The sequence below is a fragment of the Lepisma saccharinum genome, chromosome 8 (assembly GCF_977018435.1).
Source record: "Lepisma saccharinum chromosome 8, izLepSacc3.1, whole genome shotgun sequence".
Taxonomy (NCBI): Eukaryota; Metazoa; Arthropoda; class Insecta; order Zygentoma; family Lepismatidae; genus Lepisma; species Lepisma saccharinum.
The window spans coordinates 67422568-67446835 of record NC_139236.1 but is presented as its reverse complement, the minus strand read 5'-3'; the positions used below and the strand labels follow the sequence as shown (position 1 = coordinate 67446835).

The 24268-nt window shown below is 39.3% G+C and overlaps 1 protein-coding gene across 1 annotated transcript; it reads right to left on the bottom strand.

Annotated features, from left to right (window-relative positions):
- Positions 1-933: 933 nt before the first annotated feature.
- LOC145991518 (luciferin sulfotransferase-like) lies at positions 934-24016 on the bottom strand. Its single transcript, XM_083127539.1, has 6 exons — positions 23712-24016; positions 10739-10835; positions 9385-9541; positions 6529-6649; positions 3397-3491; positions 934-2250 (listed from the first exon to the last, which is right to left on the bottom strand). The coding sequence occupies exons 1-6, from the start codon at positions 23917-23919 to the stop codon at positions 1933-1935; spliced, it is 996 nt and encodes a 331-aa protein (XP_082983665.1). The 5' UTR covers positions 23920-24016; the 3' UTR covers positions 934-1932.
- Between the last annotated feature and the right edge of the window lie 252 nt (positions 24017-24268).

Sequence of the window (24268 nt, the reverse complement as noted above, 5' to 3'; positions counted from 1 at the left end):
GCCGCAGGTCCTTGACAGTGATAAATTGGTCATTTTTATTTTTTCCACAGCATTTTTCATATTCTTTCAAAAGCTCAAGGGGGGGTTTAAACCCCGTAACCCCCCCTTGCGTACGCCACTGGGTGCAAGTCAGTTAAGTCAACCAAACGACTTCCATCAAATCAACCAAAGATACAGCAATGGGAATTTGCTTAACATTGGGAAAGTACGTCCACGTTTCGTTTAATATTATGTGACGTCATACCGGTAGGTTTTATTGATAACATCAGTGGGACAAACCGTTGGTGTTGTGTTGATAAGGAAGGATAACAAAATAGCATGCGGACGACAGTGGTTAAGTAAGTAATCTTATCGACGACCAGAGTGCATTGTCCGAACAGCTCACTGTTCTATTTTACGAGTTTCCTTCGCCTGTAGGACAGAGCAAAGATTGACTTACCATTATCAAGTGTCTCAGGTGTTTGCGTATTATGTAATGGTCATTGCGTTTTTTTTAAACAATGAGTATTGAAACATCACACATTGTGCCGTGACCAGGAATTGCGTAACCGGCGGGGGAAAGGGAATATGCTTAGGTTTTCATCATGTATGTAGTACGAGCGTCATATCCAGTCCATGAAAAACTTGCTAAGGGTGTGTAGATATTGGTAGGGCCGTACCTTTTCCGTGATGAACCCTTTGCGAGGTCTAGAAGTGTTTTGCTACTCTATATGGTGGGTATTGGTTGAAGGTGTCCTCTTTCCAAATATACGAGCAATTTCTAGAAAATATCGTGAATAAACTGTTATAAAATTGAGTAAATATAATGTTTTAAATTTTAAGTTAGACTTCCCTTGCATATATTTAACCTAGAATTACTAATGGTTATCTCAAATGCACACACATGAAAACTCAAGTATCTTATAATAAAGATTTTATTCAATTTATATGGAAATGTACACCTTCCATTCACCTTATTTTTAGCTTATCATATTTAGTAAATTGCACTGTTATATTTATCTAACATACTTAGAACTATGTATAATATAACTTCAAAAATTCATTGCATGGAACATGAATGAGAGATTGTTGCATAATTATTAATAGTAATTGAGTTCAGAACATACAAATAATCTGTTTTCCTGCTTTGTGGGCCCTTTATTGGTGTTAAATTGTAAAACATCTTTAGATGATTGTCCTGTTCATTTCTGGAAATCGTTTAAAGTATTTAGTAGCTTAGGATGAAACTAGTTAAATAATACAAATAAGGACAGATTGTTTGTCTTAAATATGCTACTACTACTTTGGGGTAACATTACAAACATTTACAAATAGTTCTAAATAGTGAAGTATTCTTAAGTTATGCTATATGCATTATATATGAAATCTTCCTAAAGTTTACTTATGATGTGCAGAATGTAGTTATTATATTTTATTGCAATTGCTTAAGAATTAAATATGAATAAATTTTTGATCAAAACTAAGAACGCTCGTTTATTTCAATTTTGAACTCGAATATATAACTTATGACATTGGAACTAATTTTACAGAACAAATTATAGTATGCAATAACCTAAATATCTTTGGCAAGGAACTTTATTGATGTACTTCATTAGTACCACTAATTTCCGAACAATATTAACATCTTGCTACTATACATGTAGTTTGAAAGCAATATATTATTGTGGAAACATGAATAGCAATTTAGTTTTGGATATATCAATCTTGGGACTTGATGAGAAAACAAGTTTCAATTTTGCAACAAAACAAAACTATAGTGTTAATTTGTTTTGTTTCATTTGACGAACTGAAATAAAAGTCAACAGTAGAAATTAACAGTTTTCCCATTTGAGAAATAACCATGCCTTTCAAGTAAATAAATTGTAGTTTTCTGATAACTTTTGTTATTGTTACAAAAACAAATTCCATATCGTGTTTGCACTTTGAAATCGATCACCTTTTTATGTAAAGTTCCTCAAAAATCAAGCCAGTCCCCTTGACATTGTCTTCGATCCACTTGTCAAATCTGGCCTCGAGATCGAGGCTGAAGTGATTCTTCCAGTCCCCGACGACACCCTTCCTGATGAAACCCTGCTCGCTGTTCTTGACCACCTGAGGCCCCGTCAGCTTCTCTACGAACAGCTCCCTGTTCACGGCCGGGTTGTTCTTCATGTTGGCAAAGCTGAGGTGTTCGTTCAGCCTCGACACGTCCTTGTCGCTCAGCGTCTTCCCCAGGAATTCAGCTGTCCTCCTGATTACAGATGGCAGATCCTGTTTGGAAGTAAGACATGCTCAGATCAATCTTTGGGAAGCTACTCTTTAAAGTAACTAAGCAACAAAAGCGTAGCCAGAATTTCTGTAGGGGCGTTCAGGCAACCATACAATTTTGTTCACTAGCATTGATACGTACTGAAAGAGTCTCACTTTTCGCACAGTTCCCGAGCTACCCCCGCCCTTCGACCTGTGACGTCATAAAAATTGCAGTGTGTTAAGAGCCTTAAACCTAACCTCACAACGAATGCATTTTGCCCTAACTTGGGAGCAAGAATGACGGGACTTGACCAAGGAAGGAGCTCGGTAACTGTGCCATGAGTTATACATTTGCCAATTCCGGGCGGAGCGGGGTGAAATTCTTCCGCTGGAGAAGACTAGGGGCTAGACTTCGCTTTCGCTCGAATGCGTGATATTCAGCGAACAACTTCCCCCACAATTCATTGCGCGAAATCACGCTCCGCCGCCATATTTCGGGCAAACAGATCCTGCGTTAAAAACTTGCCATGCGTATGATCTTTCCCGAAGTGATTCAAGATATGATTATCATGATCATGTGAGGAATATGTACGTATAAAATATAACAAATTTCCTTAACACGCGCGAATCTGTGTGCCCAACTTCATGCTGTTTCTTCCCAAAGTGCATTGCGTGATGACGTCAAGTTGAATATCATCCATTGGCGAGAGATTGCGGAAGGAAGCGACGGAATTTTTATTCTCAGTACTTATCACATTACGTGCATCCTCGGAGGTTTCGTCAGAAATTAACCTACCCGTACTAGAAATAGGGAAATACAATAAAATGAAACCCTTCTTAGATGCTAACTTGCACTCTCTCGAAACGCAGTGTTAAAGCGGTTGCTAGTAGTAGAACTAGACAATGAGCAATGTACAATAAACATTGCATGCTCAAGGTGGAAATCACCGATATAAGTTGAATATAATGAATTTAAGGATGACATCAATGAACTCACGAAATAAACAAAATAACAATGTTCTAGGATCTACTCTGACTTGGCATTTTATCTGCTAAATATAAGATAACACTCCAGCACATTAATAGACTGAAATCTACTGAATACTATCAACCAAACAACTATATAAAGGAAACCATAAAGCATATATTATTTGCTTGGTAACTTACTTTCTTCATATCCTCATACTTCAAGAATAAGATGTTTGGCTGATGCCTTTTCTCCCAGTATGCCAGCACGTGGTCCCAATATGGGCAGTATTGAGCTGAAACGATAAATAAATGTATTTCTATAAGTGTGTTATAAAGGATTTATTTTTATCATTTTCTTGCGTAGCCTTTCTGTCATTTTTTCTAATCGAGTCAAGCCCATTTCGCCTTTTCCCGTTTCGCCTTATGCCTTATCAGCACATAAAAACTGGTTGATCTACAATAGTTAATTTGAGGCGAAATGGGAATTCTCATTTCGCCTTAAAACCGGAGAAAGGGAAATAATTCAAGCGAGGGAAATTTTCCTTTCTAAACATATCCGTCCACCAGGGAGAGTGCAAATAACAACTAGTGGTACACTAAAGTTTTTGTTTGAAAGTGTGATGGTAAACTTCATTAACTACCGTTCGCTGAAATGTCTACATTAACTACCGTGTTCGTAACAAATCGTGTTGGAAATGTAACGACGGGTACAAAGTCTGTTATTCTTGTTGGTCAAGAAGTTGAAAAAGTGCCGTTAAAGTGTACACATGAACGACAGGATGTATCCATTGTAACCAAATGAAGAAACGCACATGTCAAGATCAATTGGTTTAAATTCCAAAAATATTTAGGCAAGATAGAAATGTTTTAGTTCTTTGCTTTTCTATCTGAAAATGTACTCGTATCAATTTCAACACTGAAATGTTCATACTGTTTCATAATACTTGGTGTACACAAATGATTTTATTAGCTAGTTTAATTTTGAACGCACACAGATGAGCCAGATGAGAGTTAAGAGATGAAGAATTAATTTACTGCATGTCAACATTTGGAAGGGTGAAGCACTGTACGTATATATAATACGTATATTTCCATTTTTTGAGATGCCTGTGGAATCAATTTTAGAAAGGACAAACAACAATGTAGAAGAGTTGCATTCAAAACTGAATGGGATATCTTCGAAGGATCGCCCCATCATTTTTAATTTCATTTAGCTCTTGAAACATGAGCGAAGGGAAAATGAAACTTCCATGAAGATATTGCAAGCTGGAAATCAAGCTTCCGTCAAAACTTGAAATGGAAGCGTCTGAACAAACGACATCCAGTTTTTGAAGAGAGACTTAAAAATGGGATGATGTGTTTGTTCGATTATCTTGATGTAGTATCATGTTGTGTTCATCTTGGAGATAGCCCGACCCTGTGGCCGAGTGGTTAGCACATCGCGCTGCGACGCCAAGGGTCCCGGGTTCGAATCCCGGTCGGGCTTGGTTGTTTGTGAATGTCTATTCATCAATTTAATCATTTCATCACTCATCCCCATCTTCGCAAATTAGCCACGAGGCACAAAACGCGAAGTAAAATAAACTAAATCAAATCAAATCAAATCATCTTGGAGATATATGTATAATTTGCCTATATCAGATTTACATGTGATACTACTTTGTGTTTGATTCAGAGGCAAAAGTCATCTGGAATATCCCTCGCTTGAATTATTTTCTTCTCTTCGAAACCGGAAGACATGGGCTAATCACTTTCATGACAAACACTCCCTTGAGAAAAATATTTTCTCAATTAGGTTATGTAATTTCTACTGTAGTCACTTTATCATTATTAATGAGCCGGCCCCCGTGGCGGAGTGGTTAGCATATCGCGCTACAACGTCAGGGGTCCCGGGTTCGAATCCCGGCCTGGCCATCGATTTTTGTGAGTCCATTCATCAATTTCATCACATCATCACTCATCCCCATCTTCGAAAATTAGGCAAAAGTGGCACAAAAGGCGAAGTGAAATAAAGCAAATCAATCAATCATTATGAATGAATATACACACATGCGCAGAGTAATTCAAAAGTGTGGAACTACCCATAGGCCTATAATTTCTACACCACTGTACATGGATGGAACCATATGCAGCATCTACGAGACCAAACACTGCATCCATGACGCATGTTACACATCCTGCCTGCCATCTTGAATTCATCAACGGAATTTATTTTAAGACATCTTGAATCATTTCAAGTTAATGCCCGTTAAGTATAAGAATTCCGTTGTTAATTGCATGAGATTCATGTTCGTTCCTTGTTAGGCAGTGAAATGAGACGTCATTGATTAATGACGCTAGCTTACGTGTATTGTGGTGGACGGAGCGCAAGGGAAGTTACAGCTAACGTCAACCGCTGCCAGTCCCGGATTCGAATTCCGGCCTGGGCATGGTGTTCTTTGTGAATATCCCTTCATCAATCTCATCACATCATCACTCATCCTCATCTTCGCGATTAGCCAGAAGTGAAGTCCAGTAAAATAAACCAAAATTTTTCAAGTGAACCGCAGACACCCTGAGAGGCGGACAATTATTCATAGTGCATTTCTTACACTTTTTGATAATGTAGAAGATGAGGATGAGTAATGATTTAATAATATTGATCAAGGGACGCTCACAAATAACACCTATGCTCAGGTCGGGTTTGGAACTCGGGATCCCTGGTGTGGTAGCGCGATGTGCGCCATGGGGGCCGGCTTTCGCACTTTTGAATATATATATACATATGTTTGACCTCAGAACGGATTTCGAGGACAGTCATGCAAAGGCAGTGGATGAGTGTACTGTGGACGTGCCTGAATGTGGAGGGAACGGGAAGGTTGATGGAAATATAGTTTTCCTCGTATTGCCGTAAATATCCTTAGATAAAGAACATGGATATGCGAGAATATAGAAAGGAAAGTTTTTAGCACAAGGAACTACCAATTGAAGACTAAAATCGGTAAACGCTGTAAGTGCCACAATAATTCAAACACCGTTTTCCACGTCAAACTGTGCAATGTGCCTTGCTTTATAAAGTGATAAACGTGAAATGTGGCTGGTAGCCCTCTAAGTAGTTCAAAGGGCGTGTAAGGAGGTCACTAGTGTGAACGTTCTTACGGGCTGATGTGCTGAACGATGCGATTTCCCAACACTTTCGCTTTTGGCACTTACAACTTTTACCACTTTTAGTCCTCAATTTACAATTACGAAATTCTTTGAAAAGTACTTTGAATTTTAGCTACCTCAAATGTTCTTTGTGCATTGCTCGTACCCAGACCAATCGTGAAATGAGCATATAGTCCAACTTACCTTTGTCCTCTAGAAATAGCTCGCAGAAATCCTGGAAAGTTCCAGTGAAATTTTCTAGCAAGACCGAGTAATGAAAGTATGACACGCAAACATCTTTTGGATTCCTGGCTACGTAGATAACCTTAAATAATAATAAGAAAAGAACAATAATAATAATACAATTTCACAGAATGGGTGGATTTGTAAATACCTATTTACAACACATTGCAGTTGTGTTGGATATATATACGGGGGTCACTATTTATATTTTGAGCCTAACAATGAAAAAACGGGAATTTGGCATTGAAAACTGCTTTATTGTTTTTCGAAGTATTCTCCTTTATGGTCAATACACTTTTGCATTCGTTCGAACCATTTGTCAAAGCAGTTTTTCCAATCTTCTTGAGACACCTCCATAATATGGTTTTTGAACGCATCAACGGCGTCTTCCGCCGACGAAAATCGTTGTCCACGCAATTTATTCTTGACATTCGGGAACAAGAAGAAGTCATTGGGTGCCAAATCAGGACTGTACGGAGGATGACCCATCAATTCGATTTTTTGACTGTTCATAAAGTCGGTTGTTAGACGAGATGTGTGACAGCTGGCATTGTCTTGATGAAGAATGATCCGACGGCGTTTGTTTGTTTTCCGTATTTGACCGAAGACCTCTGGCAAACAAATTGTTGTATACCATTCAGAGTTGACCGTTCTACGTTCCTCTAAAGGCACAGTTGCCACATGACCAGTTTTCCCGAAAAAACAGGCGACCATTTGTTTCGATGTGCTTCGAGCGCGAACAACTTTTGTTGGATTGGGTTCATCTTGAAACACCCATACAGTCGACTGCTGTTTACGTTCCGGCTCATATGCATATATCCATGATTCGTCACCTGTTACAATCTTATATACGTCTTTTGAAGCACCATGATTGTATTTGTTGAGCATTTGTTTGCACCAATTGACGCGAGCATCGTTTTTGAGTTTTTGTCAAATTGTGTGGGATCCAACGAGAACATACCTTTCTCACAGCTAAATGATCATGTAATATTTTATATATGCTGGTGGAACTAATGCCTATGGTTGCCTCAATCTCACAGTATGTCACATGACGATCTTGCAGTATTAGGTTTTGCACAGCATCAATGTTTTCTTGAACAACAACTGATTTTGGACGACCTTCGCGAATCTCGTCGGTGGGCGAATGGCGGCCACGATTAAATTCGTTATACCAGCGTTTCACAGTGGCAAAGCATGGGGCTTCATCGCCAAATGTGGAAGTAAGTTGATCGATGCACTCTTGTCTTGATAATCCACGTCGAAAATCGTAAAAAATCATTGTACGAAAATGTTCAAGAGTTAATTCCATTTCATTGTTGTCGCGCAATCTCCAAGGCAACATAAACAACACAAATGAAGCTATTGACAAAACATTTGAAGTACGTTATGGTCAATAATGCCAGACGATTCCGTGCAAACGTCAAATCGCGCCTAACTTCAATCAGTGTTGCCAAGGCTCAAAATATAAATAGTGACCCTCGTAATTAAGGATTCAAGGTTGATTCCCTTCCAAATCTAAGAATTGACGCTTAACTAAAATGTAAAAACAAACTGATAATTTGATTATTTTAAGTTATACCTAACCTTTGACGTCTCAAAGACTATTAAGGCCTTTTCTGCCCATGACTCCAACCCCAGACCTACAACGGCGGATTTAGAGAATAGGCCCAAGTTGTAATTGCCTTATAAGTAACTTGTCACTCCCAAACATTAACTTCATTTAACGATGGGCAAAAGATACTGTCGTACTGGCACGTCAAATGTTTGTGAAATGAATGAAAATCGTGGAATTATACTTCATACAAGAGTTGTACTACCACACATTACACTTTATTGATCTTATTGTACTGACAGAATTTAAATTAATTTCTAGTAAATGGGCCATAACATTTACAATAAATATATAAACATGAACAAATAAATTTCCAAGTTCCTTCCAGTGTGTTCCTTCTTCCGTCTATATTTTGTGCCCCCTCCCAGACTATGGCCGCGGGTAGAGCTGTACTCTAGGCGACAGGAATTGCCAATTCGGACACTGCTTATGAAAGTACTATATTTTAGCCAACGAGATTCCACTAACGATTTTTAAATGGATTCACAGTGCGTTCCAGTCCCTTTATATTTAAAACTAGTTGATTGCCCGGCGTTGCCCGGGTAATTATTTACTAAATCTATTAGACAGGAAAATAATGAATTCTAACTATACTGTAAAATGAACTTGGAGTTGAACGGCATTGGGAGTGTCACTATTCATCTCAGCGGCCCCGAAAACTATGGATTCCACACTAATATCGGTCGTTTTACATGTCACCCCCTTCCCACCCCACCCCTAGGGGTGCCAGGGGTGTCTTGGAGATGAACGACTTTGGGAGTGTCACTATTCATCTAAGCGACCCCGACAACTATGGATTCCACACTAATATCGGTCGTTTTCGATTATTTTGACATGTCACCCCCTTCCCACCCACAAACCTCGGGGTACCAGGGGTGTCTTACCCCCACAGTATTTCTTTCGAGACTGCAAGTGATACGTGTACCAAGTTTGGTTGAAATCGCTCCAGGCGTTCGAGAGTTATGCCGGACAAACACACACACATCCATTTTTATATATATATATATATAGAGAGAGATATATAGATTGACCTTTATCGCTGTACAGTCACGGTCACTTCTCAGTTGCAACGGTACGATTTGTTTTCAATTGGATCGTTACAACCCAGGAGTGTCCGTGACTGTACAAGGGCAAGTTTGCATTGTGAACCTCTAATTTCCGATCTACTACCAGATGTCTCTGAGATCTGTGCTGCGTGAACTTACCTTGGGTTGTACCTGATGTATCGACTTTGGTAGGAACTGCCACGGCAAATGGCTCTTGACGAAACGAGGGGATTCCATGTTCGTGACGTAATCGATGGAGTCTGTCAGGACTTTAGTTTGGAATGCCGGCTTCCAAGGCCTGTTGGTCATTGATGCCCTGCGCAAAAGAGAAATAATTTAGAACTAGCGTGCTTACAAGCAGCTCAATAGATAGGCATGTGCCAAGGGGAGTCAGTCCCTTCTCCTGGATGGATTTTGTGTGTTTCCATCAGTGACGGTGATTGTGGAGGGTAAGGAAGTAGTTGCTCCCCAAAAAATGTTGCCACTTTTTTCCCCACGCTATGGCCTCTTAAAGCTAACCCCTGTCTACCAAGAGAAGGCAAACTTCCCTTGCTCCCTCCTCCAGTTTTGGATCCCATTGGCCGCCACTGGTTTCCATCGTTCAAAATATTCCTCAACATCATCCCTTCATTTCATCTTCAGGATATTATGCAATACGTGTAAGATTCTCTACACGGCTACAGAGGGGGGAAAATTGGATTTATACCATTTCAAGTGAGATTTCAATCGAGAGGTGATGCACCCCGAAAACCAAAATTTCTAAAGAATTTTCACATTTGCAAATCCACGTAAGTAGATACATTTTACAGAACCTAACTAACTCTCGGTCATTCCTAAACTAGAAGGTTTAACCTCCCGGACAAGGTATTTGTCAATTTTCTTCAGGTTCATCTTAATATTATCATTCCAACTTCTTTGACTTCCCGCAGGTCTCTTACCGTCAGGTTTCCCAACAAGAACCCTGTAAACGTTTCTATCCTCTCCCTACATGACCTGCACACCGAAGTCGTCTTGGTTGAATTCTTCTAACAGTATCAGGAGATGAATATAATAAATTAAGAAGTTCAGTATTATGTAACCTCCATTCCCCTGTTGTTTCATGCAATGTTATTCTTAATTATGATATTGTATTTTGTTATTAGCGTCCCTTTTTTTCTACTTTTAGGTAATCGCGACGATGAGAATGAGTGATAAAATGAAATCCATGAAAGGACATTCACGACATGTTCAGGCTGGGACTCGAACCCTGGAACTTCGTTGGCGAGAGCGAAAGTCGATCACTGAACGCGCTCGGTCACCCCTGAATTAATTAAACGACAGGAAGAAACAAATTACTGAAAAAATCTTCCGTTGAGGGAACTCGATATGAAGATTTTCAGGATGATGACTCACTAAAATGTAACTTGTAACTCACAAGCTTGTTTATACTTTATAATTTGATATTGTTTTCTTACAGAATCTTTACTTTTAGAAAAAAGAGCAAGGTTTGAGAAGAGAGAGTTTCAAAACTTACGTTAGATTTGGACATCTTTCCATCAGAAGCTTTTTGGCACCCTTGAAATCCAAGTCATTCCCCAAGCACCACACCATTTCTTGCGTCCATGTTGTGCCTGAAATAAATACACGTCTAAGTTTTTGTGCAAGCAAGATATCTAGATCACCCTAGTCACCTGAGTAGATCGGAGATTCTCAAGGGCAGAAGTACCACCAAACATATTTAAAACTTGTGTTTTGTTTATATGATCATTGGTGGAAAAGTGGTAGGAACGAAAGTTAGCAACACTGTACAATGCTGTTGTGTGGTAGGAACGAAAGTTAGCAACACTGTACAATGCTGTTGTGTGGTGGGAAGCGAGGAAGTGCTGCTGTAGTGTGACAGTTATAGTGAAACCCAACCCGCAGTTGCCTTGACCCTTGAGTATTTTAGAGAAGGTGTTTGTTGTCGACTGTCGAGCATTATTTCCGCTCATAAGGAAGTGGACGCCGTGGCGTGTGTGAAACATTTGCAGAACTTGTTCGAACGGCACCACCCGCTGCTAGGGAATCCTTACAGCTTCTGTAACATCACTATATCTGATCGTTCAGTTTAACGTGACACTGACAATGTTTGTAAATGTGATAACGGAATACAATATTATTTATTTATTTATTGAGAAAATTCCAGATACAGCACAGGAGGCCATTTTACACTACAATTGTCAACAATGAAAAACAAATAATAATAATAATAATTAAAAGTAACAAAATAACACAAAAATTAATAGCAAATAAAAGTAAAAGATGGCACTACTTGATATTATTTTCAAACGTTTCTTCTAATAGAAGACCGAAAGGCAAGCTCGGAGGAAAATATATCCATACTTGAGGAGATATCATTGTATTGTGTGGCAAGTCTGTAAAAGAGAGATCTTTCTTGAATTTGTAGTCTGTTTTTTTTTGTGTAAAATAGCTTGTGTTGCGTGTTGTGCGCATGGGCACACGAAAGCGGAATTCCTCAAGGAGTGTGTTGCAGGGAATTTTGCCATTGACAATTTTGTATAAATAACTGAAATCATTCTGCAAACGGCGCTGATATGCAGTCTGTAAGTTTAGAAAAGACAAGAGATGCGGAGATGAAAAATTGCATAAAGAGGGAACCTTATAACGAACATAGCCAGGAAGAAGTGAAAGACTGAATCAATCCTAGAGAGCTGAGTGGAACAAGCCATGGACAGACGGGAGAGCAGTATTCTAATATAACGGAAATGAGTGAGGGCTGAGATGTCACTAATTTCAGTGAAACGGTACAGTAAACCCAAGAGACGCATTGTCTTTTTTGTGGTGCCTTTAATATGTTCCTGAAATGTGACCTTTTCGTCGAAAACAATGCCTAGGTCTTTGTGAGAAGATACTGCTTTGATGTTATGCCAGAGATGGAGTAAGATGACTTTAACTGGTTCTTCTTGAGAGAGAGATAGTGAGAGTGATACACTTTTCAGGATGTAATGTAAGGCCCCATGTCAGACACCAGGAAGTAAATCTTGTTATGTCATTCTGAAGAAGATGAGTATCATCGGAAGTGGAGATTTCTCCGAAAATTTTAGCCATCCTCGAAAAGAAGGTGTCAGCAAGGTCGTCGACGAATAATATGAACAAGACAAGAGAGGTCCTAGTACACTACCCTATTCCACCCCTGGACCTCCATTTCTATATATTGTTTATGTAAAACAGTGCAACTGTAGGTTAGAATTTATTCTCGGTGATGTAAGGTACCCGACAGATTTGCCAATCCCCAATGTAACTTCTGGATCCACCACTGCTTGCAGTCATTTTTCCGTACACGAGAATGATAATTTTTATAGAACAGGTTCAAACTCCAAACCAAGTTAGACCAAACAACTCGTTCATCCCAATTTGGTGGATTCCGGGTTCGATACCCGGTGAAAGCACACAGTGGTTCGGATCCCACTTGAAACTGTAGGTTCAGGCCTTACTGTGCATAAAGTGGACTTAAAACACCAACTCAGTCAATCAAAACCAAGTTGGTGGACCCGCGTCGGTTTTTCATAATTCGAAATATATACATATATTATTAAACATGTACTGTAAATTAAAATAATACAGTGAATGTGACGTAATACAGTGTTGCACTATTATACAACGTGTACAAAATGTTAGCATCTCGTGGAATCGCTTGTGTATATTATTAAATATTGATTACAGCGTTAAGAAAATATTTGTAAGTGTATTTCTAAAATTTACTAAAAATGATTTTGGTTAAACTCGAGGAGGTATTTAAGAGGAGGATCCAGAGGATCCGAACCCCTCAATAGACTTATCAAGTCCAAAATGAAATAAGCAAAATACTTGTTTGCAGTTGTAAAATATAAAGTTTATTTATTTCATAAAGGTAAGGATTAGATTGTGATTACTGATTATACAGCGTTGCGAAAATGTATGCGTACCACTGCTACTTATAATATGCATGCTAGTAATGAACAGGGATTTTATTATTCATTACTTGGACGTAACAACCTTTTTGGCATTCAATAAGTAATCCATTAAAATAAATGACATTAATTTATTTGTAGGACATCTGTTTTTGTACTAATTTTAGTAATCTTAACTAGACATTAATTAAATAATGACGTTATATTTCCTTCTAATATATTTTTCCCTGTTCATGCAATAGTAACGATAATACAAATTATTATGTAATAATCTATTTAATATACATATTAATCGTCTTAACCTATTTATTATACCCTTTATACCATTAATATTTTTATTACATGTGCTATACTTGGACTCCTCCAGAATTTCTAGGTACGTGTCTGGTTAAATGCAATTCCTATAAACTAGTAATTATTGTTCTTTTTCCTTTCTCAGTTCCCGTGCATTTATTTATTATTTATTATTAAAAACACAACAGCGTTCTATAAACTGAAGTTTGACAATGCAATACACACACAGGCTGGGTACAGTTGTAATCTTTTGCATGAGATCTTACCGAAGGGCAGCACCTGTGGCGGAGTGGTTAGCACATCGCCCTACGGCGCCAGGGGTTCCGGGTTCGAATCCTGGCCTGGGCATGGATGTTTCTGAGTGTCTATTCATCAATTTCATCATATCACCACTCATCCCCATCTTCGCAAATTAGCCAAAAGTGGCACAAAAGGCGAAGTAAAATAAAGCAAAACAAATCCAAGATCTTACCGAAATTAAAAATGCTTTCTGCCCTCGGCAATCATTCATAATAATATAATAAACTTACTGAGGAGAGGACAATATTTGAAATTTCATCAGTCTCACTTGCTTATTTACTTTCAAAGTAACAGTATATTAAGTAATAAAATTACAAATGGGCTTCCCTTGTCAGTGTTCGTGTCGTGTCCATTTATTCGCCAGACATATTTTAGTGGAGGTAAAGGATCTCGGAGCTTGAAATTCATGTTGGTTTAGCAGGTTATTAGCTCTGCGTTCGGAGGTAATGTCCTCGTAAGAAGTCGTGACAAGTGCGGAGGGGGGTTGTTTACCGTACCATTGAGGGAAGGATAAAATTAATGATGTTTGAACGAAACCTGGCATGAAAATGTACTTGCACAGGTTCAATGTAACTCTGTGAATGTGATTTTGCGTGCTAAGAGGCAAGAAAGCACTTACTGCTCTGTCCGAAACAGTTCCATCTTTTAACCAGTGCTTAAAGTTGTGTCAGTCAATAGCCGGAACGCCAACCACAAATGAAGACACGAGCACTACTACTACTATTATTATTATTAATAATAATAATAATAAGAAGAAATTCCTATTAAAATAACAATGATATTTATTATTATCGCGTACAAATTAAATAAATAAACACAAGATCTATCACGTCTGTAATTTCAGGAAATTACGTTCTCATCTTAAACGAATATATTATTTTCCTAAATTCAATGCAAGAACTTTCTGTTTTCGGGATTCAAGGGGTCACTCCTTTTTCTATACACCCAAATGTCAGCCTCACTTCCACGTAGTACATACTGGGCAAATATCTAATTTAGATAGTGTATAGTGGTAATTAATTTTACTTCTTTAGCTGGATTAAACATCTTAATAAGTTGTGATATACTGAGAAATTAATCTTCAAAGCTTCTACCCCCTCACTTTTTCGCTTTTAGATGACGGCTGCTGATAAGGGATGAGGCCCTCCCCCTGAAAAAAAATTCTGGCTGGGCCTGCCACTGTAAAACATGCAACGCTCTTGTTTTTAAGGGGAGTGATATGAAATCCTCTTTTTATTTTCAAAACCAACGCAGAAGCTTGACTTAACATGACTTGACATTTCTAAGAATCGAGTAAGCTCCGTGCGAAAGTCTCATGTTCTTGTTTCTCTTTCTGGCAACAATCGATGCTTACCTTTACACGTGACATTTAGTTTCAGACACTGAGAGAAATAAAAAAGAGTGAAATGGTTGGTTTTTAGTATTGCTCAGTATAAGTAGTGCCGTCTCCGAAGTTTTTTCATCCAGGTTTATCATTTTTAGTGTTATTAGCAACATTATTAAAGTTTTTAACATTACATAAACTGACAATTCAGAGAAGCAATATCAACAAGAAAATAAATTGCAATAACATGCTGTACCGTAGCGACGTAATGTCAATTTGTTATAGCTATACAAATTAATGAGATTTCAAAATTCTCATCGTAAGTTGTAAGGTCTGTGGTAATGCAGTGAGCTTTTACATAGAATAGACAATGACCTTGGCGTTTACTGTGGAGATGTGGAGTTATATTGTGCTCCCCCCACCCCTCCCCTGGTTGAAAGTACGACCCTGACGTTTGGCAAGTCCTGCGAATTACTACGTAAACAAATGTCAAGCTTCGCCACTGACACCTATAAAATAAATAAAATGCATGTCCAATGTCGCGGCAGGAACTGAATCGCGCCACCAAACTGATGTGCCGGAAAGGAACTGAGGTGCGCTTCGGCACACCTTTAGACCCTGCTTTCATAGGCGTGCGTATGGGGGTTGGGCAATGATCATGGACATCCGGAGATTTTTCCCAGGGAGGGTATTTTCCAGAGGGTAAACAAGGCATATTACCCCGATAATAGTGTTTCTTTCCCCCTTAAAAAGCACCACTTGAATTCGTAATTATCCCGTTCCTGCATCCCCATTATAATAATTAATATAAATTATTGGGAGTGAAATCATATTTTACATGAGAAATTTATACTTTTAGGTTGACATTCGTTTCCTAAAGGAGAGGTGTGGCCATCCTTGCCCCCTCCCCCTATTCCAGACGTCCATGCCCCTATTATTATACTTTCACCTAGAATTTAGTGTAGAGAAATCTTGTTGCCATTATTAAATGATATACTTTTAAAGGAAATTAAATATTTTAAACCTTTGAAAGTTTCAGCCAACCACGGGGGAGGGGTGTGCATTATTTTCTGTGTAATTGAACTATTCTGCTTCGTTCTCTGGCAAATTTCTTGTTATTCGTCAGTTATGCTGCGTCTGTGTTGCTGCATATAATTATTATATACAGGGTTATTCAAAAAGAAAGAGCAGATTTAAAATGTTTATTTCTCACGAACTATAAAAGATAGAAACACGTGCCATACATCAATGGATAGAGGAAGGGTGGCGTGCAAGTTGCCACGGTTCTTATTATGGTTCATTTTGCCACGCTCGAGTGAGTGACGTCACCTGCCAGTGACGTCACCTGTCAGGCCTCCCGATGGCGCAGTGGTAGCGTCGTCGCCTTGTAATCAAGGGGTCCCGGGTTCGATATCCGCTGGAGCACATAGTGGTTCGGATCCCATTTTAAACTGTAGGTCCAGTCCCGATTAGCCTTACTGTGCATAAAGTGGACTTAAAACCAGTGCCGCATCTACAAGCATTGTCCCCCCGCAAAATATTACCAAAGGCCCCTTTCTACCTACACCCACCCAACTCAAAGATTTTAAATGGGAAGGGGGTTAGTTATGTGATATATATATAGTACACTGTTTTCTCACAACTGGAAAATGATAGGTACATTTGTTACAATCACGCAGTCGTAACTTTTTCCTGATTAAAGATTGGTTGAAGGAATCTTTAATCCGGCATGTCTCGTGAAATTCAAACCAGATTTGATTCTAGTCTGACCACGCGGGAAATCTGGGGTGGGGGATCTAGTCGGAATTTTTCCGGCTTTGTCTCCGCATAAAGCGGCTCTAGGGCCCACCCAGCCTGAAATAAAATGGTATGGGTGGGGGCTAAAGGCGGTCGCAGCGTGGTGCTGATCACATATCACCTCCAAGATGGCCGACATCGAAAATATGTGGGGACCTACCCCCCCCTCCCCAACTCCCTAAATGTGCCTTCATGGCACTGTGCTATATGCATAGGGAACTTTAACTTTACCTGTAGATATTGTATTCATTTCTGTACCCCTGAGTAACTACGTTTATTTTTTACATACGCGAACCCTCTACTATGTCAATGGCTGAGGGCCTCCTAAAAGCTTACTTGTCACCGGCTCCCCCTCCGCTCTGCGGGGTTTTGCGGATTGTAGATCCGTCACTGCTTAAAACACCAAATGAATAGACGTCACCTGTCAGACTGAGCATGGAAAATCTAGTGATTTTTTTTTTAAAACACACAACATTAGCGCCATACTCCAAGGCGGTTCTGGGAAGAACCTTGTCGTTTTGTTTTCCGAGCAAACAGCACGTCGTACATGTAGAATTGTCATACGTCCATATATCGTCAATGAACTATGTACAATCGAAATAAAGCCATTCTCATTACTCCAACTTTTGTACATAGCTCAAGCTTCTGAGACATTTTTTTAAGGATCTCCGCCATTTACTAGCTTTTCAAGGATACATTGCAGCCGTTCGTCAAGATGTATGTATGTTGATTTTCTACGCTTCTGCGGAATACAATCCGAATCCTGTCTCCTAAAACTAGATGAGGCATCTGCTTTTAGTACACTTACAAGCTGCAAGACGTGTGGTGTACTCTGGATATGATGTGTTTCAACTTATTATGCCAACCCTCCACTGGGCTGTTTGTTCGGTGCTTTGGTCATTGCAATTCCAAATTTCCGGTGGAATGTTTGGATTATCCAGCCTTTGTTCTATGAAATAATCGTTGAACTTTCTAATTTTCTGCCCAGATGGGCAGTCCTCCATGAGGAGGAGCAACCTTCATCAATACGGCTTCTGGGTACTAATGCTAGTACACTACACATCCTAACATGATGGCGTACATCTTCATTGTGAAGGTATTCTTCGGCGAGGCCTATATTCTGAAATATAGTTATTGAATTGATAGCTTCAACTATTCGATGTGTATTGAATGGAACTAATAGGCAGGATTATAACACTTTGAACCTTTGAACCCTCATCTAGCCATTGATGTATGGCACGTGTTTTTTTTCTTTTAGAGTTCGTGAGAAATAAACATTTGAAATCTGCTCCTTCTTTTTGAATAACCCTGTATATGTATGCACATGATATATTACGCCTAAAATTACACTAAGTGGATTTTCGGTGGGTCTGGACACACTGTATGCGCCCCTGTTTCATACCCAACAATACAATAAAACAGTGAGATGAAATGAGATTTTCTTTCCCGACTGACCTTTCATCAAGGCTTCCCTTAACTAATCAGAAGGTCTGCGCACCCCTATGCCCGATTTCAACTATCTATTCACAGCACTTGTTAATTTCCTTGGAAGGGCAATGAATGGAAGATTCTCTTCTGATATAGGATAAAGACATGAACGTTGAGAGTTGGCATGGACCCTCTTGGAAAATGAATCTCAGTGACACAATAACTTCAAGCTTAACGCTTAAAACCCCAAGTTTTTTTTGCACACAGAAACGACCAAGGTGGGTCCACTGGACCCCTATTCGCTTTCTATGGTTTAGAGATCATTTTTTTCTATATTTATGCAGCATTCGATTATAACTTCTGAAAACTGTCCCTAAACATAAAATATGTAATATTTATATAGCGTAAATATGTTGTTTTAAGTAATTCTAGTGACAATTAAAACATTCTTCTATCACAGGGGTTTCCGCATGTGGCCCGCATTGCCTTTTTCTGCGGCCCGCGAAGCCATTATGCAAAACACATTATTTTTATTTATTTTTATTAAAATACGTTCTTTTTTTACTGAAGGAACGGATGCTCTGTGAAGAAAGACAATATCACAGGTAGAATTGATTTTGCAGTCAATATATTTTATATCATTATAATGATAATCAGAAGAATCTAAAGTGACGTAACTTTCTCTTCAGACCATGCATTCTACCCCTTTGCTATGAGGAATGAACTCGCCCGCTTCCGCGAAGGCTTCACTCTATGTGTTCAGAAACAAACTGCAGAGAGGCGCTATAGAGATCTGTTTTACTACGCACGAAGTACGAAGAGATTTCCAGTGTTCCAACTCGGATTGTACTGTGACTGATTGTTAAAGTTTGTGCAAATATCGAAATGAGCAATATCTCCAAAAAACGTAAGATTGAAAATTAAAATAGCTTCTCTCCAACTTGAATTGCGTGATTTGCAAGGCGATGTGTTCCTTCAAATTAGGCAAGAAAAGGTGCCAGAGTTTTTCAAATACCTTTCAAAAGAACGCTTTCCAAACCTTCGTAGTTTTGGGCAAAGAATGACATCGATGTTCGGCAGCACATACACGTGTGAAAAGGTTTTTTCTTCAATGAAGTTCATCAAGAACCGCTACAGAAGCAGACTGGCAGATTCTTCACTGCTTCACCTTCTGAGACTTTCAAATACAGAAATTCAAATACAACTTTATTAAAAGAAGCAGATCGGGCTCAATTTTCACATTGAACACTTACTATGAAGGATTCTTATTTGTATGGTGTGTTTTTCATTTCTTTCAATTCATCAATAAGTATTAGTTTTTGTGAAATAAATTGTAATGATACAATTTTGATTTGTAATTCCATTGTTTTATTGCCTCATTTTAGAAATTTAGGTCATGCGAAAGTACTACATTTTCAGTTCACTACTTACAATTTTTGTAATTTAATCCCCCCCCCCCAAAAAAAAATGCGGCCCGCCTATCAACTGCTGGATATAATTTTGGCCCTCGGACCTTTTGAAGTTGGAAACCACTGTTCTATCATAATGAAATGACATTTCTATACGTAACTATGAGTACGTAGTTTGTATTCCACATATATTTGTCGTTTTGCACTCATTTTCCCTGGCACTTATAAGCTAACCTAGTGGTTTAAAATTTCAATCGAAGAGGGATAAAATTCAGAGTGATCTATATTATAAGAAAAGTAATTAAAAATTAAGTTTATTTAATTAAAATTACTGTATTTTTCTTTTTGATACAAGGCACACTTCTATTCGCAGCGAACACAAATATGTTTTTCAATAGAATATTCGGTACACACATTTCTGTTCCATCTTTTCAGAAGTTTATTCGTTTCTGTTTTCTTGCCTCTTTCGGTGGACACAAGAAACATCTTTTTAACAGGCTCGTGCCTACTCGAAGGGTTACTGGCTGTCTTTACTTCATATTCACACAAAAACCTTGCTTGGGCATGTTGGATATTTTTTGAAAGTCCAATCCCTACCCCTTTGCTAAAGATGTGGAAGAATCAAACTGTAGCTCAGTTATCTCATAAACTTAGATTGTCTTCTGTTTGGGTTAGAGTTTTCCCAATTCTGGTAGAGTGTACCCTTGAAGACACTTGATTTGTAATCCTGATCAATTATCTGAAGCATGTCATTACCAAAATACAGTTGTAAGCAGTCTTGTTGTCTAGCAACTACTTTGAACTGAGGTACTACAACTTTGTTCAGCTTTCATTTTATAATGTTGAAACTCCCTGTTCTAGTAATCGGAGGAAATGATTTTTATTACAGTATAATAATTATTCATCTGTACTTAGGTAAACAGTACTGCTTGATGACTGTGTGCTTTGTAGTTCACCAATCTCACAATCAATCTTCTCTGAGGAAGCCACACTCTCATGATCAACTTCACTCTCACTGGTATAAAAGTTTTCGTTTCTAACACTGATTTCCCCCAAATCAACATCATCATCGCTAACATGACCTAATAATGGTCTAGTAATAGCTGAATGTGTTCTAAAGACATATTGCTACTTGCCATTGTGCACAAAGAAATACAACAATCACATTTAGAAGCAGTGCAATATGTAATGACATATTGCAACACAAGTGACTGAAAAACAAATGCGAAATGATTACCGTAGCTACTGATGCAAAGTGATTATTCTCAAAATGAGAAGAATGCCACTACTGCCAACTCTAACGACTGCCTTGTCCTGTCCTGCAGCGCTACTTGGATTGAGAGTGTTGTTTAAATCATAGGGGTCCGATGGACCCAACTTGGGTATTAACGTCGCTCTTTTCTTCATACTAATATTACCCACAAATGAAAATAAGAACATTGTTGAGACTCACAGTGAAGAAGGTCAATAACATTTGGCACAAGGAACCGAAGAACTCGATAAATTTTTGTTACTCCTGTAATCGAAAATACGAGAGGAAGGGTCCGATGGACCCACCTTGGGGTTTTAAGGGTTAAGCAGTGTTCTGGGAAAAAATGCATTGCTTGCGACCCACCCTCCCTTTATAAGAATTCCACAGGCACCCTTAAAGAAAGAATAACTGGAATGAATGGAGGTTCAAATAAGAATAACGGCAGCAGAGCCCCCACCCCCCCGAGCAACCAGGACTGGGCATACAGTATAAAGTGCGATCCTAACCACTACGAACAGGGACCTCTTGACTACAAGGCGGCGACGTTTCCACTACACCGTCTTGGAGGCACTCGTAAATTTCATGTGTGTTCATATGATATATATTTCGTATTTAATTACTTAATGAATTTTATTTATTTTGATTTGCTTTATTTTACTTCGCTTTTTGTGCCACTTTTAGCTAATTTGCGAAGATGGAGATAAGTGATGACATGGTGAAATTGATGAATGGACACTCACAAACATCCACGCCCAGGCCGGGATTCAAACCCGTGACCCCTAGCGTCGTAGCGCGATGTGCTAACCACTCCGCCACGGGAGGCGGCTTACTTAATATGTGAATATCTATGTGTAATGATGGGTGGAGTGCTAAAATAGGAAATTAATACCATCAATTTAATAAAAACATATTATTTAAACTATACGCAACATAATTTATCTTGTATATGTAGGTTTTGCTTGCATTGTGAAATTATTTCTCTTGCAGTTTATGATTCTTACAAGCACATAAACACAATTTTTGCTGTTACCTTTCGGGAGCATGTAAGGACTATAACATCAAAGATAAATAAACGAAACGTGTAAATAAATAAATCCGCGCACCATTCATCGCGATTAGTCAAAAGTGGCAGAAAAACCAAGTAAAACTAAAAAAAGTCGATCGACCAAGAACTCCCAAGGGTCTTTAATTAAAAAGCGACAGCGTTAGACACGACACTATCAGGGGGGTAGTAATTGGCCACTAGATTTCCAGGAAACAGTGAGTTACTTTTTTGTGTAAATGGGTGATATTTGAAGGGGCTAATAAGGGTGAATCCCTCCTCGGTTGCTAATTTTTGGCTCTTGGGAAGACAAATATGTTTGTTTATATAATTTTCCTGATGCTTCAACAGTAGTTACTGCAGGCCCGTAGCTAGACTTGATATCCAGGGGGGCTCAAGGGTTATCAGGAGGGCGGCTTTGTAAACGAAGTCCATTTTTCAAAGTTTAACATTATTAAATGAAGGCAAATTGTGTGGGTGTGGGGGGAAGGTCAATAAGTTACATACATTTTAGAAATATACAAATACTACATTTTTCTATATCTTTTATAACATCACTTGAAGTGTTAATTGACTGCTACTGAAATCATCCCTTACTACACACTGCATACTACTTTTGATATTACAGATACGTATTTTACCATGCAAGAAAAATGGACAATATTCAATCATAGTACCTACAGTACATTCCACCTCCGGCTGAAGCAATGAAACACCCCTTCATTCCCAAAACTTGGGAGCTGTTAACCTTTGACGCAGATGCGGAGGGAATTTTCATGATGACGTCAAAGTCACAGATTTCTGTATAAACAGGAGGTCGCAACAGTGAAGGTAATTGGTTCCTATGAAGGAACTATCTAAAAGTCTACAGAAGAGAATCTTCTAAATACTCGCCGCTGCTGTTCATGTTCTGTGAATTTATATTTCACCAAAGTTGTGAGCAAATAATATCTGCTGTCTACATTTTCACTCTTCACTGCAAAGAAATTGTGCACAATAGTTTTAGCTAATGTCAAGGGGGCTCACGGCAGTTCCAGGGGGGCTCAGCCTGCCTGGCCCCTGCCTGGCTACGGGCCTGAGTTACTGAAGTTCCCCCCTCACTGGAAAATGTTCAATTCCCACACCACATAATAGTATAATATACATGTATATATTCTCAGTCCTTTCAGGCACTAGGTTTCAAAACGTAAGACATTTCAGCCTGCTTCCATAGAAGAGGGTTTTTTTTTGGCACAGCGTGTTACGACGCTAGGGGTCCCGAGTTCGATTCCCGGCCTGATCATGGCTGTTTTTTTGTGTCCTTTCATCAATTTCATCATATCATCACTCATCCTCGGGTCTCGCCGATGGCGTTGTGTTAACGTCGTCGCCTTGTAGTCAAGGGGTCCTGGTTCGAAACCCGGTGGAGGCTCCTAGTAGTTAGGATCTCACCTTAAACTGTACGTCCAGTCCCATTAGCCTTACTGCGCATAAAGTGGACACGAGACACAAAATCATCACCCATCCTCATCGTCGCGAGTAGCCAAAAGTGGAAGAGGGATGCAAGTCTCACTTTCTTTCAGTAAATGACAGTCTCCATTACATTTGCCCATAGACTTGACTCCAAGAACCGCCCCTGCGCAGATCTCGATCAGAGACAACTGTCGCCTGACTAAATATAACGCGCGGAGGCAACGGTACCCAAGAATTTGAAAGAGAAACCCAAACATACCTGATCGAGGGTAGGTCACTATCCAGACGTCATCAGGACGAACCGGGAAGTCCAGGACGCGGTGTCCGAGGTCCTTGAACGCGGCGGGCATCACGACGTGGCCAGGAACTACCTCCAGGAACCCTTCTTTGTGCTTCTCCTTGTGAAGCCGATTCATCTTCTCCCCGAAGCTTCCCTTCAGCTCCTCGAAGCTCAGCCCTTGGTCCATCGCTCCCGAAGGTTTCCTCAGCACTGGGTCAGTCTTCCCAACTGCATCGGCGACGATGCCCAGAGGCCACTGAACTTTGTCGTCACAAGGTTCTTACTCTCCGAAACCTGTCCCGTGACTTTCCCGTCCAATGCTCAGGTGTGAGCAGCGCTTCTTCTTCTTCTGGTATTATGACGTTGAGGGTGGATGACTCGGACGCATTTTCATGGCTCTCACGCACCGTGCCGGGACGACTGTACAAAAAAACTTGTATTATGCGTTTTTGGACAATCTCCGTTTGATCTCTGATGACGAAGAACTTGAGAAATGGATGACAGAATGAACGTAAGCTGTTGATTTTCAGTTTTTA